Raw genomic sequence first — 17269 nt, 5'->3', positions numbered from 1 at the left:
CAGAAGTAGATGGCATCAAGGGCACCAATCCGATGATCGTGGCTCCTGCACGTGACCCAGTGTAGTCACGGGCTTCTTAGAGGTGAGCTCTGGGTGACTCGGTGCGTGAAGAACAATTCACCAGTCACTGCTGGCTTCCAGATGGAAAGCCACCAGCTAGCAACAGGGGACAGTCCCTAGAAGGTGAGAGGACAAGATCTGGTTTCTCTTCTTAAGCCAAGGACAGAACGCAGTCCTGCTGATGATAGCACGTTTGTCTGAGTCCTGCTCTGGACTTCCTTCCGGGAGACAACAGTATGCGCTGTAAGACGTCACCTGGCGGCAGTTTATAGCAAGCAGTATGCTCTTCGGTCACACCCACCCAGAGCTGTCTCCACACAGCAAAAGTCACTTCCGAGGCTTAATCCAGAACCGGATCGCACATTCAAATCCAGATCTGGGTGGCACACAGGGCAAGTTCAGCGACATTTCTGGCCTTTATCAAATACTCACTAGCTGCCTGACCTCTACGGTGTCCCATAATTTGGGTCACAGTTCATGTGTCTGAAGCACAGACCTGCTTGGACTCGGCTCAAGTGGTAGTCAGGCATGGGTAACGTTCAGGTGAAAACAGGCCGGGCGAGAACAGAGCCTGTGGGAAAGACGGACAAACCTCCGTATCCATTAGAGTGGATCCTGCCTCTGCACCTGCATCCTCATCATCACCGTTTAAGGCAAGTGAAGGGTGGGGGGGACTCAAAGCCATCACTGGCTTACAGCGTTTCCACGGTCGGCCTACTTCAGCTCAGGTATTTTAACTCTACACTTGAAAGGATTCTGTCACAACATTCACAACAGGAAGCTGTCTGCCTGGCTAGTTCTAGACCAAACCCCAAACTCGGACACTAAAGGTGCCCACAGAGGGACAAAGGGTCACTGGTTGTCTGGCTTAGTCAGGGTCTCCAGGGAGTCCTTAGGCTAGTCCTATTGTGATCTAGCAACAGCCTGATGGTGCCAGGCAAGAAGCTCGGCCTGTGAGGGACTGATCCGTCAAGCTGGGACCAGTCACAGGATCGGTGGCCTCAGGACACTGACCACTTGATCGTCAACTCTGGTCCTCAGTTTCCTACTTTATCTTTATTTCTGTACAACTGCCCTATACCTGCCCAGCAGAGGTTTTATGTGGCTCAGAATATTATATATCAATGTCCAGCACATAACAGGCAACCCATGGTAACTTCTGCCCCAATCTTGACTCATAATTGACTAATCTCTATGAAGGAAAATAAGATGGTGTGCATAAAACTTCACCAAAAAACTAGATCTAAATGTGCTCCATTAAAAAGTACTTGAATAGTTTCTAGAAAATGACAACATATAATTTCTGGTTGGCCTATAAATAAAATCACATGGTGATTAACGATGGCTTTAAAAATGAATTGGTCGAGGTCATGTCTCCAAAACAAGCCCTGTAAGGATAACAACCACCAAGGGATAAGGAATGAGAAATGTGGGAGAAGCTAGTGAGACGCCACGCTAGCATGTATTACGTGTGCAGGAATCACCTACCGCTGCCACCCTGTGTAATCAATCCTTCATCTTCAAAGATGTCAAAGCTCTCCTGGCGTGTCTTGGACGTTTCGGACTTGAGCATCTCCAGGGGCATTCGCAAGACGGTAAGGTTATACTGAAGCGAGTGGGACAGATCATAGCTGTAACTGAGAAGAGAATTCAGACGTGAGAACTTACAGAAGAAGCAAAGGTATTTCCCGGGCTTGGCTCCCACGAGGAATGCAATCTGTGAGCTGAACTACTTGCATCTGTTATTTCACTGTTAAAGGGGCACTTCAAAGAACAGCCACATATAAACATGACGGGGAATTCAACCAAAACCTCGCCCCCCGACTTACATCTCTACACTAGAAATACACAGTTATGTTGTGGGTTGTGTACGTTTGTTGACTGGCACAACATGCATTTTTTTTTTTTTTTTTGCTTCATGGTGATATCAGTCTAAGTCTGATCGCTCGTACCAAGCTGAACTTTCCTATGTCCGTGAATGGGTTCTATGGCTAATGCGGTGAGGGACAAGAATGTCATCAACACTGCATGGCTCTCTCTACCACAGTCTACACCGGAGCAACACTAACCACAAACGCCGTGATGAAACAGGGTTAAGTATATAATGCAGGCTCCTAAGTGAAACCTGTCCTAGAAAATAAAAAGGAGGCAAAAATTTCAATAGTCTCTATAAATAAAATTTGGTCTTTAAGCAAAAAAAAAAAAAAAAAAAAAAACTATTTTGATTCTGATTTCATAAGATCAACAACTTTTTCCTTTTATTGAAATAGGATTTTTTTCTCACATACAATAATCTGATTATAATTTCCCCTCCCTCTACCCCTCCCAGGTCCTCCCCACATCCCCTCTCATCCAGATCCACCCCCTTTCTGTCTCTCATTAGAAAACAAATAGGCTCCTCTATGAGCCAATAATATAGTAATATAGATTGTAAACAAAACCCGTCACACCAGAATTGGACAAAACAAACCAACAGAGGGAAAAGAGCCCAAGAGAAGGCACAAGAAACAGACCCACTCATTCACACACTCGAGAATCCCATAACCACACTGAACTGGAAGCCATGATACATATGAAGAGGATCTGTAGGGTAAAAAGACAAAAGAGAGAATACATACATACTACATACATACATACATACATACATACATATATATATATAGTGTATATATATGTGTATGTATAATAAAAATTTTAAAAATAGTAAGATAATTAAAAAAAGGAAGAGCCCTGACATGACATTATGAGACAAGGATGCTGTGGAGTTCATTTTCTGCTGCCATCTACTGCTGAGCATGCAGCCTGCCCTTAAGAGTACTTTGTCTTCTCAGTGAGACTCCCCTGAAGGAAACTAAATTTTCATTTCCAAGTGGTTATCAATTGAAGACAGCTCCAGGGTTAGGGATGAAGACATGTGTCCACTTCTCCCTTCAGCTCTACAATCTCAACTGGTGCAGACCCGTGCAGGTCCTGTGCATGCTGCCATGGTCTCTGTGACCCCAACTGGTGCAGACCTGTGCAGGTCCTGTGCATGCTGCCATGGTCTCTGTGACCCCAACTGGTGCAGACCCATGCAGGTCCTGTGCATGCTGCCACAGTCTCTGTGACCCCAACTGGTGCAGACCCATGCAGGTCCTGTGCATGCTGCCACGGTCTCTGTGACCCCAACTGGTGCAGACCCGTGCAGGTCCTGTGCATGCTGCCACGGTCTCTGTGACCCCAACTGGTGCAGACCCATGCAGGTCCTGTGCATGCTGCCATGTTCTCTGAATTCCAATGTACAATGAAGATGAACAATTTTTAAGTGTTTCTAGTTGCCCATTTTAACACAGAACTTCAGAAGCTATCTTGAGGCTCAAGTGCAGTATTTAAGCAGTATCTTAAGTATTACAATTCTCTTGGGAGAGTCACACACATTAATTATGATTTCTCCATTTATTTCCATAATTTGACTGAAATGAATTCCAGTTTTGTCTGTAAAACTCAGTTTTAGCACCTTTGCTTAATAGATCCATTTACTAGCACTTAGCCTTGAATGGAGATGAGCTGATTAAGAAGCTAGTTTCCAGTTAGGCATGGTGGTACAGGCCTGCCATCCCAGCATGTGCAAGCTGGGGCACGGTGGTGCAGGCCTGAGATGCCAGCATGTGCAGGCTGGAGCACAGTGATGCAGGCCTGAGATCCCAGCATGTGCAGGCTAGGGCACGGTGGTGCAGGCCTGAGATGCCAGCATGTGCAGGCTGGAGCACAGTGATGCAGGCCTGAGATCCCAGCATGTGCAGGCTGGAGCACAGTGATGCAGACCTGAGATCCCAGCATGTGCAGGCTGGGGCACGGTAGTGCAGGCCTGAGATCCCAGCATGTACAGGCTGGGGCATGGTGGTGCAGCCTGAGATGCCAGCATGTGCAGGCTGGGGCACAGTGATGCAGACCTGAGATCCCAGCATGTGCAGGCTGGGGTACGGTAGTGCAGGCCTGTGATCCCATCATGTGCAGGCTGGGGCAGGTTCAAGGTCAAACCCAGCCTGGGCTACATAGTGAGGCCCAGTCTCAAAACAGCAGCATCGCCACCAAGCTGGTTTCTGACCTTCAACAATCAATTCTTCCTACTTAAAACTTAAGTCTTTTCTTACAGCTGAGTCTTGAGAGTGTTGCATAACCTTCTTCAAACCCTACTTACAAATCCTAAAAACTTAAAGTAGTTTAACTTGAGGACTGATTGATCAGAGTTCAGTATGGTCAAGAGCGACACAGGAGCCCATTTCAAAGAGTGAGCCCAAGCCTTAGAATTAACTCGCAGACACTATAGCATAAGATGACAAAGCCTTGTGAAAAGCAGATGATAAAGACAAACACATGGAAACATGCAACCATGAAACACGTGTGGATAAAAATCACTTCATTAAGAACCCGATGACATAATAATTTTAGCTTCACATTACATATGTGTTTATTTTATAAATTAATAGTTGACTCTATTAACAACTAACAACAAGTCTACCTGGTCTGTGCACAGCACTGATGTGCACAGATGCTGCAGGCCCTCGGTCCAACCCAACTTGGGTCCTGATTGGCGGATGCCCTCGCTCTAGCCTGACTCGCTGATTGGTGAATGCCCTCACTCCAGCCTGACTCAGACCCGATTGGTGAATGCCCTCACTAGAGCCTGATTCAAGTCCTGATTGGCAAATGCCCTCTCTCTGGCCTTACTAGGGTCCTGATTGGCGAATGCTATTTTGTGTTCTACTTTTCAGTCTGGACATTACAGCAGACAGAATCTTCCATCTATCACATACCCAATTCTCTCCGGCCTGCATATTGGTCACATCCTATTCTTATCATTGTCATAATGGTCTACCATTTGCTTATTTGATTAATTATCAGCTTGGTTTGCCTGCTTGCTGCCTACGTTAAACAGATCTCCACAAATATCTCCATGCCAAAAGAAATTTCCATTTCCTCTCCCAAAACATATTCTTAGACTGTATTTTCACATCTGTTTTAATGCTCCATTCATTCCAGCAAAACTATTAATTCTTCAACATTGCGATTAATCCTAATTAACTTTACTTATTTTGCCAGATCACTAACCGAAACTGCCATGGCACTGTTAGAACTCTGCATTAGAACTACTACAATTTCATTTTTCATAATTTAAAATTCTAAACTAAGATTATTTCTTTAAATTATATTTATTCCTTCCTGAAACAAAGGTGATTTTTATAGTGATAATAAATACCTTTATCCTTGTCCATTTACATTTTCAAGAATCAAGTTTTTAAAGGGAAAAAATTCCTAGAGTTTAATGATTTTAGATGAAATAATGTGGCTATTGACTGTATTCCAAGTCTCTTTCTATAACCTAATAAAATTAAAGTGACAAATTGAAGTAAAATTAGGCTCAAACTTACCTAAAGTAAAAATTGCTGGATAGATCCACGTTTTGAAATATCCTTAGGTACCTAAAAACAAATTAAAGCATGTAATAAATATGAAATGTCATCTTTCATGGCTTAACATAAAGTCAGGGCACCCTTAACATACAGTCAGGGTACCCTTACATTAGCAAGTGTACTCACGGGGCTGCGGAATCCCAGCCATCTCTGGCTTGGGTCTGCAGCATCTGCCCACCATCCCTCAGAGACTAACTTACTTTGCTCCTCCTTATGTAGTGTCTGTGCTCTCAAATGGGCAGGGCACAGGCTGGGGGCAAGGGAGGAGTAAAGCCAGTTTATTCTTTTCAGTGATCTTTACAGATTCTCAGCGGATAGAGAAAAGAGTTACGAAAGTTAACGAAACGCTGTGGGTTACCATAACTACGTTGGAAAGATTTTTAACATGAAAATAGATAGGGATAGAGTATTGTGGAAGTGCAAGCATGCAGAGGCTGGGTGGTGGAAGTGCAAGCATGCAGAGGCTGGGTGGTGGAAGTGCAAGCATGCAGAGGCTGGGTGGTGGGTGTGCAAGCATGCAGAGGCTGGGTGGTGGGTGTGCAAGCACACAGAGACTGGGTGGTGGTATGCAAGCACACAGAGACGGGGTGGGTGTGCAAGAATGCAGAGGCTGGGTGGTGAGTGTCCCTCTGATTGCTTCTCTGCCTATTGTTCCCTTGAGACATGGACTCTCGCCCAACTGAACCCAGGGCTTGCCGTTTTCCAGCTAGAATGGCTGCCAGAGGGTCCCAGTGACGTTTCTGTCTCCTCGCCCTCTAGCTTTGGGGTTGGAGGAACCTGCAGCCACACCTGGATGTTTATGTTAGTGCATCCTCACACTCGTGCAGGAAGTGTTTCGCCCACTGCGCCATGTCTCCTGTCCTAATGCCCCCTTTCAATGTGAGGCAACGGGAACAGCACAGATTCCCTTAGCAGTTCTGCGAGCATGCAGAAATAATCAGACAAATCCATATCATGGGACCCTTTGCAAGACAGTGGTCTTGCAAGACCCTTAAAAAATGTGCAAGCCACCAAAAAACACTAGAGGACCTGTAGCTGGGTGGTGGTGGTGGTGGTGGTGGTGGTGGTGGTGGCACACGCCTTTAATCCCAGCACTTGGGAGGTGGAGGCAGGTGGATCTCTGTGAGTTTGAGGTCAGCCTGGTCTACAATGTGAGTTCCAGGACAGCTAAGACACAGAGAAACCCTGTCTTGAAAAACAAAACCAAAAAAAAAAAAAAAAGAAAGAAAGAAAGAAAAAAAAAAAGAGAGAAAAGAAAAGAAAAACTAGAGGATTTTGTAGATTTTAGAACCAGAAGGACAGGTACAGCCTGTGAATCTAGATTCTTAAGACAGGTGTGTGAATGCACACACATACACAGAGCTATAAAGGACTTTATTGGGACAATTTTAGGAAGCACATGGACTATAAACTAAGGGTACCAAATTAATGTTAAATTTAGGCTCTCTTGATACAGATTAAGTATCAGTTGTGAGAAATGCTTGGGAGCGAAAGTGTTTCCTATTTTGGCATTTTTGGGAAATACATGTAAACACAATGAAGTAACTAATGCAGAATTCAGTTGTGTTTCCCAGGCATCTTAAGATTTTGTTCAGCAGCTGGTGCGCCTGTGCTCTGACTGTGACATGTCATCAGAAGTGGACTGTGGACTTTCCATCATGACATCATGTCGGTGCTTAAGACAGTTTCAGATCTCAGGTTTTCACATTAGGGCTTCTCAGCTAAGCAACTTAGAAGAACGCAATTTGCTTGTGTATTTGGGAGAGGGGCGGCGTGCATCTAAGCAGTGGACTCTAATGGTGAATTTAGAAGAAAGGCACACTGGTGTTCCCTGGACTGTCTTATTCCTGAATTTCTGTAGATCTGAAATCTCTTAGAGGTTTGGTAACATTATTGAGACTTGAGAACGTGAGATAAATTATCATCAAATTGGTAGATTTGATAATAATTAGTTCAGTTGATGTCATGTAATAAAAATTAAAAAGAAGCCAAGGCATATTTATATCTTTATGGTTGGTAATAGTTTAGAATTTAGTTATGCTCTGTCATGTTAACATAGTGACTTAATAATCTTAAAATGAATTTATCTTATCATTAATACTGTGTAATATGTAGACATTATCCACAATACAGTATCCCTGTCGAAACTGTTAGAAAAGACCTTTACGACCCTGAACAGGAACTGGAATTCTGTGAAGTTTCTATAAACATTTGTATTTCCTTGGTCCTATTGGTGTCAGAAACAAAGAGTAAGTTGTCAGCACTAGTACAAACCTCGCTTCATCGGGGTGAGTAATCCGGACAGAGTCATTAGGGATATAAATCATATTCGTATCTTCAATCTTATATATTGCATGACCTCCAATATCCGCCATTTTCCTCCGCTTAGTTATTAACACAATGTAGTAGCCTTCTAAAAACCTGACAAAACCTGTACAGCAATAAATGCAGTGTCACACAAAGTCAGCAATGTAAACGATTTCAGACACATATTTACCATTTCATAACTTTATAGCCTTATAATTTTTTGGCACTAATATAACCTAAAAATACTATGGGGGTGGTAGTCTGGAAAGGCAGCTCAGAGGGTAGAGAGGCCTTGCCTGAAATATACGAAGCCGTGGGTTCAATCCCCAGCTCTGCATAAAATCAGGCACAGAGGCATGAACTGATCATCTCATCACTTGGAATGGCAGCAGGAATTCAGATGTCCCAGGTCCTCTTCAGTTATACTGTGAGTTTGAGGCCAGTTATATACAATATGTGCATTCTATATGCATATGTATATACATACATAAGACAGGGTCATGTAACCTCAAACTCTTCTGGCTTCCACAGGTACCAGGCATGCACGTGGTACACAGACATACACATAGGCAAAATATTCATATACAAAAAGTAATAAGAAATTAATAAAAATTAATATTTTAAGTTACAGTAAAATATCAGCACTAAAAGAATTAGGCTAGACTACTAGGTAACTATTAAGTTAAAAAAATATTATACTTAAGACATACTTCTTCATGTCTTTTTTTTTTCTTAAGTTTAAAATATAATCAGCACCTGAAGTGGAATTTAACATACGTAGAACTTATAAATTGACACGTATGAACTCATGTGATATTAAACAGAATTCCCAGGCCCATAAACACACATCCAACCAACAAGGAATCTGGAAGAACTTGTCAAGACCCAGAAGGCACATCAGAGGAACCACACCAGCCTAAGAACAGACACCGTTCCAGCGTGGTCCGACTGCCCGATAACGAGGTTTGAAGCAGCCAAAGCCATAGGTGACGTGGTAAGTCAGCTACCGAGTCCTATAAGCTCTCTCTGATCCGGATCAGAACACACAGAGAAGGGAAGTGAGGAGGCCCATCACTTACCCACAATGCCAAACGCTGAGACAGCTCGAAACAACCCAGAGGACCCTTTCTGGCCCATCTTGGTTCTGTTTCCTAGGTCCAAGCGGCCAAGCAGTTCCCGCACTTCTTGCTGAGTGTACACGTGCTGAGAAAGAGACGCAGGCCACCCGTAAGACTGTGCTCTTTCCCCTCGGGTCACCTGCTCGCCTCTGAAAACTGCGAGTGATTGCATGAACTGCCTGACGTGTGACTAAGTCAGCACTGTGAAAAGGCAGCGGTTCTATAAGGAACAGTTAGGGCTGCTGCCTGGATCGCATCGCTAGGTCCAAAAATTAGGTCACAACTTTAGACTCTGAACTTGGGATTCAGAGATCAAAGGGATCCACCTATTTTAGTAAGTTTGTGAACCCCTTAAAAATGAGATGCAAACCCTCGGCTAGATGTGTGTTTGTGTGAGACGGCCCATGACTGTTAGCTTCTCAAAGGTCTCCCCAATCAATCATCCCCATCACCATGTGAAACCAAAAACCACTTCATCATATTAATAAAAGCTTCCAGGCAGATCCCGGGGCATGGACTCCAAGGAGCAGTGCAGGAAATTAAAAACCCTAATAATGAATTTATCCATAATTGTGGTGATATTTTGTGTATCAAATAAAGCTTGTCTGGGGATCAGAGGACAGAGCCAGCAACTAGATTAATACAGGCCAGGCAGTGGTGGCACACACCCTTAATCCTATCACTTGGGAGGCAGAGATCCATTTGGATCTCTGTAAATTCAAAGCCACTCTGGACTACACAAGATTGATTCAGTCTAGGAGAGAAACAGAGCCAGGCAGTGATGGCACAGACCTTTAACCCCAGTACTTGGGAGTCACATGCCCTTAATCCCAGCACTTGAGATCTCATGCCTTTGCTACCAATATTTGGGAAGCACACAGGCCATTAATCCCAGCACTAGGAAGGACGTGGAATGGCTGGGCGGAGAAAGGCATGTAAAGCGTGAGGAGACAGGAACTAGAGACACCTCTTTAGCTGAGGACTCAGAGGCTTGCAGTCAGAGGATCTGTGGAGATAAGATCTGGCCTTCCATTAGGCCTGAGGATTTCATAGTGGTGAGAAGTTTCTCTGGTGTCTTGTTCCTTTGTCTCTCTGATCTTTCAGCATTTACCCCAATATTTGGCTCCGGGTTTTTTACTATAAAACCATTTAGGAATTCATACAACACACAATTGTGAGAACATAGAATACTTCTGCAAAGAGTTTAATGAAAATGATTCCAAACTGTAACTACTAATGTACTTGACAAAAGAGGAGCCTGTATGGATGGATTCAGAAATATTTAGCCAGGAACTTCAATACAAAGAGCAAGTCCCCTCATTTGGAAAAACTAAAGTTAACTGTTCACCACCACCACACGACCTCGCACCTTCGACTAACAGCCCCATGGTCCTATATCGCTTGCACTAAGCCTCTGCCCTCCCGAGTCTGGATAACAATTGCTTTGCCCTTTCTGAATACAAGCAGACCATCCCATGTGATTTCCATCTGCACAGTAAAAGCCTGCAGCACGGACGTCTCCCTGACCCCCGGCTTCCCACTGAAGCTCAGTAACATGCACTCTCTTTGGTAGATACAATATTAAGTTATACTAAGTCCACAAAGGTCAGTTGCTTAAGAAAATGCACTCATTATCTTACTGGGGAAGTGTGTGCTCTCAAAATGGATCAGTTTAAAAGACAAAGTATAATTCTGCCTAATTTCTCAACACCAGTTGAGATTTCTAGAAGCCAGACTGGAGAATGTAGATGTGTAATTAAAAAGAACATGCTCCTGTGGGCAGTGAGGTCTGATACTTACCCTATCATCAATTACAACCAAATCTTTTGGCTCCGTTCTATCAATTTTCAGGACGCGGAATTTCGTTTCTGCGTGATTGCTCCCGACTAGAAAGTATCTCTGTAAAGAAAGAGATGGTCAGTTTTAAAGACATTTTGCCCTACAAACATTTTATAACCACATTACGTTTTGAAAATGCATTCATCAGGTCAGGTTACTCCGTAGAGAGTGTTTTTAAGATGTGTTTGTTAAGTCCAACAAGAGGCCTAAGTCGACAGATCCCCAGAGGTCAATTTTTAAGTTGAAATATTCTCAGTGTCTTCAGGATAAGCATCAGTCTGATGTCTGAAATAAACCCAGGCCCAGGTCAGATGAATGTAATCCTATTTCAGCACTACATATTGGCCTATGTGATGGTTCAGCTTGGCCCGGAACCAGCAATGCTGATCGGCATTAGAACACTCAACACGGAATTAGGGAGTTTAGACAATTATAGCTATTAAAATATTATAGTTTGGCAAATAAGTCTTTGACATTTTTCTACGTAAAGTATGAAAATGACTAGAAGGTACCAACTCTGAAGACGCACCCCGGTCCAAGAGACTGCAATGCTCACGTAGTCCCCAAAGCCTTCGACAGAGAAGCTACTGGAAACAGTACCCATCATACACCTGAACGCAAAACCACACAAATTCTTTTTTTTTTTTTTTTGGTGGTGCTAAGAATCAAGCCCAGAGTCTCACCCATGCCAAGCACACACTCCACCAAGCTTTCTCCCCAGTTCAATTACTCTCAAATTACTTTAAAGAAGATATGTAAAATTCCATTAGCAAGAAATACATATGTAGAGGTATTTTAAAAAGTAATGCTTTTCGAACTAAAAAGCTTGAGAAGACACTGCCACAACCAACTGTCATTTATCATCTCACTGGTCATGTGATGTACAGATAAAGCAATTAAGTAATAAGTACACATTCAATGTCAAGCCGAGAGCATCCACCATAGGAAGGCAAAGCCGAGGAGACGAGCGTGGGTTACTGGAGCTGTACCAGACAAGAGAGGAGTCTGGAACTGCGACTTCAAGGATGGGTAAGGTTTTAAGAATTTATAGTATGTCAGGATTCTGTTACAGCGTTTTCATTCTAAATCTGCAAAATAAAGTTCACTGATGTTTTTACTAAGTGTACAGTAATGTGTCACATAGTAACACATGTTAAGGATGTTCCCCATGTATGATGGGGGCACAAGATTGCATTCTAATAGCAACGCAACTGTGTCTTAGTTTGGGTAAGCTTTTTCTATGATGTTTGCAATGATAAACTCATCTAAGGACACATTTCTCTGAATGTACCCTTGTTGCTAAGCAACAATGGCTGTTTATAAAGGTCTGATCTACCCACAGGTTACCAAGAACAAGCCTACATGCTGACAGATGACAGGTTAGAGGAACACTAGTTGAAAGGCTTAGCCCCTCCCCTCAGGGCCTAGTTGACACTGTCAGATGCCCGGAGGTGGGACTAAGGCAATTATAATAACAATCAGATAATGAAGTTGCAGCATGCAGTAACTGGACTCTGGGGGAGATGGCCGGAAAGGAAACAGAAGAGGAGGAGGAACCCAGAATCCCAGCCATACCTCCACTGAGGCCCAACACACTGCAAGGGGAGGGGATGACCAACCTGATAAAACAAGCCAAGCAAATAAATTCAAAAGATTTGCAAGCAATTTATACCAGAAAAGGGAACCAGCTTCCTGAGGACTTGAAGATATGCAGGGCCCAGGAGAAGAATTAGCAAGGGAAGGCCTGAAGGAGCTTGCTGTGTCTGTAGCAAGAAGCAAGAAGGTCTGTAGCCAGAAGAGGCACTCAGAGAAGGCCTCCAGGCACACAAGCAGGCCTGTAGGCTCTGTGAGAGCAGGCCTGTCTCTGTGGAGCAGGCCTGTGGGTCTGTGAGAGCAGGCCCTGTGGGTGAGGGCAGGCTCGTGGGTGAGAGGCAGGCACTGTGAGAGCAGGCCTCTGTGAGAGCAGGCCTCTGTGAGGGCAGGCCTGTGAGGGCAGGCCTCAGTGAGGGCAGGCCTCTGTCTCTGTGAGGGCAGGCTCTGCTGTGAGAGGGCAGGCCTCTGTGAGGGTGCAGGCCTCTGGGAGCAGGCTCTGTGAGAGGCAGGCCTCTGTGAGAGCAGGCCTCTGTGAGAGAGAGCAGGCCTCTGTGAGGCAGGCCTCTGTGAGCAGGCTGTGAGGCAGGCCTGTCTGTGAGAGCAGGCCTGGGTGAGAGCAGGCCTCTGTGAGGGCAGGCCTCTGTGAGGGCAGGCCTCTGTGAGAGCAGGCCTGGGTGAGAGCAGGCCTGGGTGAGAGCAGGCCTGGTGAAGAGCAGCCTGGTGAGGGCAGGCCTCTGTGGCATTCAGTTCCCACTTTACTGTTAGTCAGCAAATCGATGGCATTGAAGTAGAGAAAAAGGACAAAATAATCATACTAAGCAATAATGACAGTCATAGAAGGGAGTCTCAGCCCAGTGGGCCCGGCATGGGGGGAGGCACCAGTTTGTGTCTGGTTTTTGCCCTCATGAGGGACAAGCATGCAAACCAACAGCATGACTGGCATGCTCGAAGACCCGGGAACCTGAGGCACACAGAGCATAAGAAAGGCCCTTAACTCACTTCAAGATGGTCAGGGCGAGTCACCCAGGAGACAGTGCCGTTCCGACGCTACGCACTTGGCCTTGAAGGACTTCTCAACAAGATTGTGAAGAGGCCGTGTGCCCAGGCACTTCACTGTATATGAATTTACTGCCTGCTTACAAAGGCCTGGTGTGCTTTCTTTTTGTTAATGGCTGGCTGGCCGCTTCAGTTAATTTTCCTCACCTCAAGAAAAGGAAGCTACTTCCCATCAGCCTCTGCGGTTTTCATTTCTGGTGCAATCTATCCCCACAGGCATTGGAGTTAGAAGAAAGAAAGACCGCCCAACACAGGTCAGCTTTTCATTGCTGGACGATTTTCTTTCTTTCTTGGTTTTTGTTTGTTTGCTTTTTTGAGACAGGGTTTCTCTGTGTTGTTTTGGTGTCTGTCCTGGATCTCGCTCTGTAGACCAGGCTAGCCTCAGACTCACAAAGATCCACCTGGCTCTGCCTCCTGAGTGCTGGGATTAAAGTGTGTGCCACCACCGCCGGACGATTTTCTATAGTCTACACTAATGATTCTCCCCTGGGCAAACATGGATCATCCCATTCAGCTACTTCAAAGAGATCAAAAATAAATAAATAAATAAGACGCACACAAAATCCCTAGAGTTGTTATAGATCCCAAGGATCTAAATATTAATTGCAGTAAGATTATATTTAGACAGTTTATAATAAAAGTCACGTTCGTGGGCATCGGCAGATGTGTTAGTGGCCTCTGGAGCACACCTTAGAAGTTAGCTCTCACATCCAAATGCTGCAGGAGTCAGAGCAGCCAAAAGGCTGGAGAAACAATCCATGGAGTGAGAAATGTGAGTGGGGCAGGGGAAGTCTGCAACTATTCCCAGGCTGGGCTTCTGAAAAGGGCTTGTGCAGAGAATAGCGCCCTCGTGTGGCACCAGCTCCGAGGTGTTGATCTGGCTGGGTAGGACAGAGGATCTGCACTGCCCTCTGGTGGCCGGCAGAAATCCACCAATTTGGTCTTTTAATAAAAAGAGGTAACTTTTCCAGAAAGGCCTGTTTCCATTCAGTCTTATTTTCTCCTTGTTGAATACATCAGCGCTGTGGCCACCCAGATCACATTGTGTCGAACTCAATAGTATTACTCAAGGTGGACCTCCTCATTTGGGAGATTAAATTCTTTTTCATTGCTTTTCTCCCTATTCTTTTCTTTTTTCAAATCAATAACAGTGAAATTAAAATCCGTAACCCTCCACCTGGATTCACCAATGGTTAGTATTTTTTGAATGTCCTGTTTAGTTTTTTGTCTAGTTAACACAAGCTACAGTCATTTGGGAAGAGGAACTTCAATCAGAAGACGCCTCTACCACGCTGACCTACGGCAAGCCTGTGGAGCATTTGTCTGGATTAATAATCGATGTGGGAGGGCCCAGCCCTTTGTGGGCTGTGTCACCCCTGGACTGGTGGCCCTGGGTTGTAGAAGCAAGCAGAATTAACTCCCAAAATCTAGAGCAAGACATGATATCCAGGTACAAGAAACAGCAGAACTTCAAACACACATGAGCACAGAAGCGCATGGCCAGTCAAGCTATGGCTAGGTAGTTAATACTGTGTGGGAGGAAATGTAATGAAATATTTAAAGGCAAATGCACTAGACTAAGGCAGATTTCTCAAAAGGAACTCTACATGCCAGGAGGGGGTGAAACGATGTATTTAGGGTCCTAAAAGAAAATACCTACCAACCAAGATTACTGCACCTAGAAAGGTTTCTGCTTCACAGCTGAAGGAGAAGTAATGACCACTGTGGCAAGAATAAACGACCCGAACTCATGGCCACTAGACCAGAACTACAAAAGATGCTTCAGGGTATTCTATATCCAGAGGAGAACCCAGGAAACGCCAACATTGAGAATGTGAATAAATCCCTTTAGAAAAAGAGATACAACAGTGAGGGATAAGAAATAAATATCGATACAGGAAACCATTTATCTCGTAAATACAATGAGAGGAAATAAGCAAAACCAATGCTACTTGAAGAAAATCCAAATGAGATGTAAACTTCCAGGCCAGGTGTTGGAACAGCCCTTAATTTTATAAAAACCAACACTGCCTGACATAAAAGGAGATTTAAGCGCCAGAGTAACAGCGGTGACTTTTGATACCAAGAATAACTTCCTGCAACTTGAGAAGGGATCCAAAATTCATGAGAGGGTACAGAAAGACCTCGGGTAGCTTAGGAACCTAAGCCAAACCGTGCTGGGCCAAAATAAAACAAAGGAAGACATTTCAGCTAGATCTGCTAGATAAAGCTCCAAAAGTAGAGGAGAGAAGTACGGGCACCTGGATTCCACATGGGGAGGACTCTAAGAAAGATGGGCGAGGACAGCCCTCTGGTCCTCCAAAATGTCTCAAAACCGCAGCATGCTCTGTTAGGAATGGCCAGGCGCTGGGGGAGGCAAACCAAAGTAAACCAGTCTCTGCAGACAGAAAAGCACACCCAAGAAGAGAAAAAAAAAATGACACAAATGAGCCTCCAGGGCAATGGAAGGTTGGGGTTCTTGGTACCCCAGAGTATCAGAAGACAAAAGAAAACATCACTCTCACCCCAAAACAACCGCAAAAGGAAGTCAGCACACGTTTCTGAAGGAAAAAAAAGTAAGATTCAAACTGAAGACCAAGAGTAAATGACAGACCTCGAAAGCCTTGCCAGTCACTGTCATTGTCGGGGTTCACAGCTGGGCTAGACAATGGTGACAGCCCCACCCCACCCCCAGCATCCTGCACAGCATCTTCTAGAACTAGCAGGGGAGGAGCTTCCTGGTCAGTACCAACCTCAATTTTTCCACGTCCTGTGACCAGTGTGTGATGTCTTACAGGGTCGATTTTCACACGGCTTTCCAAACATCCTTAGAGTTAGTTACCCCCCTCACCTCCTTCTCACCCCACCCCCACCCCACCCTCTCCAAATGCCCACGGGGACAACAGTGGCAAAGAACGTCTGAGGATAACCAGTTGTTTTCTGGTTGGATTCAAAGCCCGGTCCACAGGAGGAAACACCTGCCTGGTGCTGTAAATCTGGCCAAGAGCCCATGGCTGGGGAGCTCACAGGCCCCAGAGGTAAATCTACTGCTATTATTCCGCTACTTGGACACAGTATCAAACTGCTCTCTACCCAAAGGTCAGCGCAGCGCTCTGGCCTCACCAGAGAAGTGTCTTTGTGCAGCAGACAAACAGTTAATGCAGAAATTCACAACTGCGGCACCTATAGCAACACGCGTGCACACACGCGCACACACGCACAAACACACACACACACTTCAAGGACACTCATGGAAGAGGGAGCAGAAAGACTCCAAGCGTTAGAAGTCAGGGTGGGGGCTGGAGAGATGGCTCAGTGGTGAAGAGCACTGACTGCTCTTCCAGAGGTCCTGAGTTCAATTCCCACATGGTGGCTCACAACTCCATGTTCTAGGAGACCTGACACCCTCACACAGACATATATGAAAGCAAAACACCAATACACATAAAGTATAAATAAATTAAAAAAAGAAGAAGTCAGGGAGGACCCGAACAAAACTGTCTTCAGGACATGACTTCTGTACTCAGGAGCTAGCAGCTGTGGATGTCTCGTGTAGGCATGCTAGCAGAGAGGAGCTCTCATCCCTAACTGAGGGGCTATGGACAGCTGACCATCGGGTTTTTTAAGGGCATTGGCCTCTGGTAAATCAACCACACCCCAGCAGATGGGCCCTCCCCCAAGGATTACAGGCAGTCCAAACTGCACTCAATGGGTTATTCTTAAAAGAAAAGGAGGACTCAGGCTCGGGATGGGTAGGTAGGGGTGGATCTGGGAGGAGCTGAGGGGACAAGGAGGTAGGGGTGGATCTGGGGGAGGAAGGTGTGAATACAATCAAAATACAAT

General features: G+C 45.0%; 1 protein-coding gene across 1 annotated transcript in view; it reads right to left on the bottom strand.

Annotated features, from left to right (window-relative positions):
• Window positions 1–17269, bottom strand: part of Fig4 (FIG4 phosphoinositide 5-phosphatase) — a 110389-nt gene that overhangs the window by 70385 nt on the left and 22735 nt on the right. The window contains exons 2-6 of the mRNA XM_028890232.2: window positions 10739–10837; window positions 8900–9023; window positions 7788–7944; window positions 5472–5522; window positions 1549–1697 (exon numbers count right to left, since the gene is read on the bottom strand). Of these exons, the coding sequence (XP_028746065.1) occupies window positions 1549–1697; window positions 5472–5522; window positions 7788–7944; window positions 8900–9023; window positions 10739–10837 (580 nt within the window). The remainder of the gene's footprint in view (window positions 1–1548; window positions 1698–5471; window positions 5523–7787; window positions 7945–8899; window positions 9024–10738; window positions 10838–17269) is intronic.

This window comes from Peromyscus leucopus, chromosome 8a (assembly GCF_004664715.2).
Source record: "Peromyscus leucopus breed LL Stock chromosome 8a, UCI_PerLeu_2.1, whole genome shotgun sequence".
Taxonomy (NCBI): Eukaryota; Metazoa; Chordata; class Mammalia; order Rodentia; family Cricetidae; genus Peromyscus; species Peromyscus leucopus.
The sequence above is the reverse complement of the archived record's forward strand: the minus strand, read 5'-3'. Positions and strand labels throughout refer to the sequence as shown.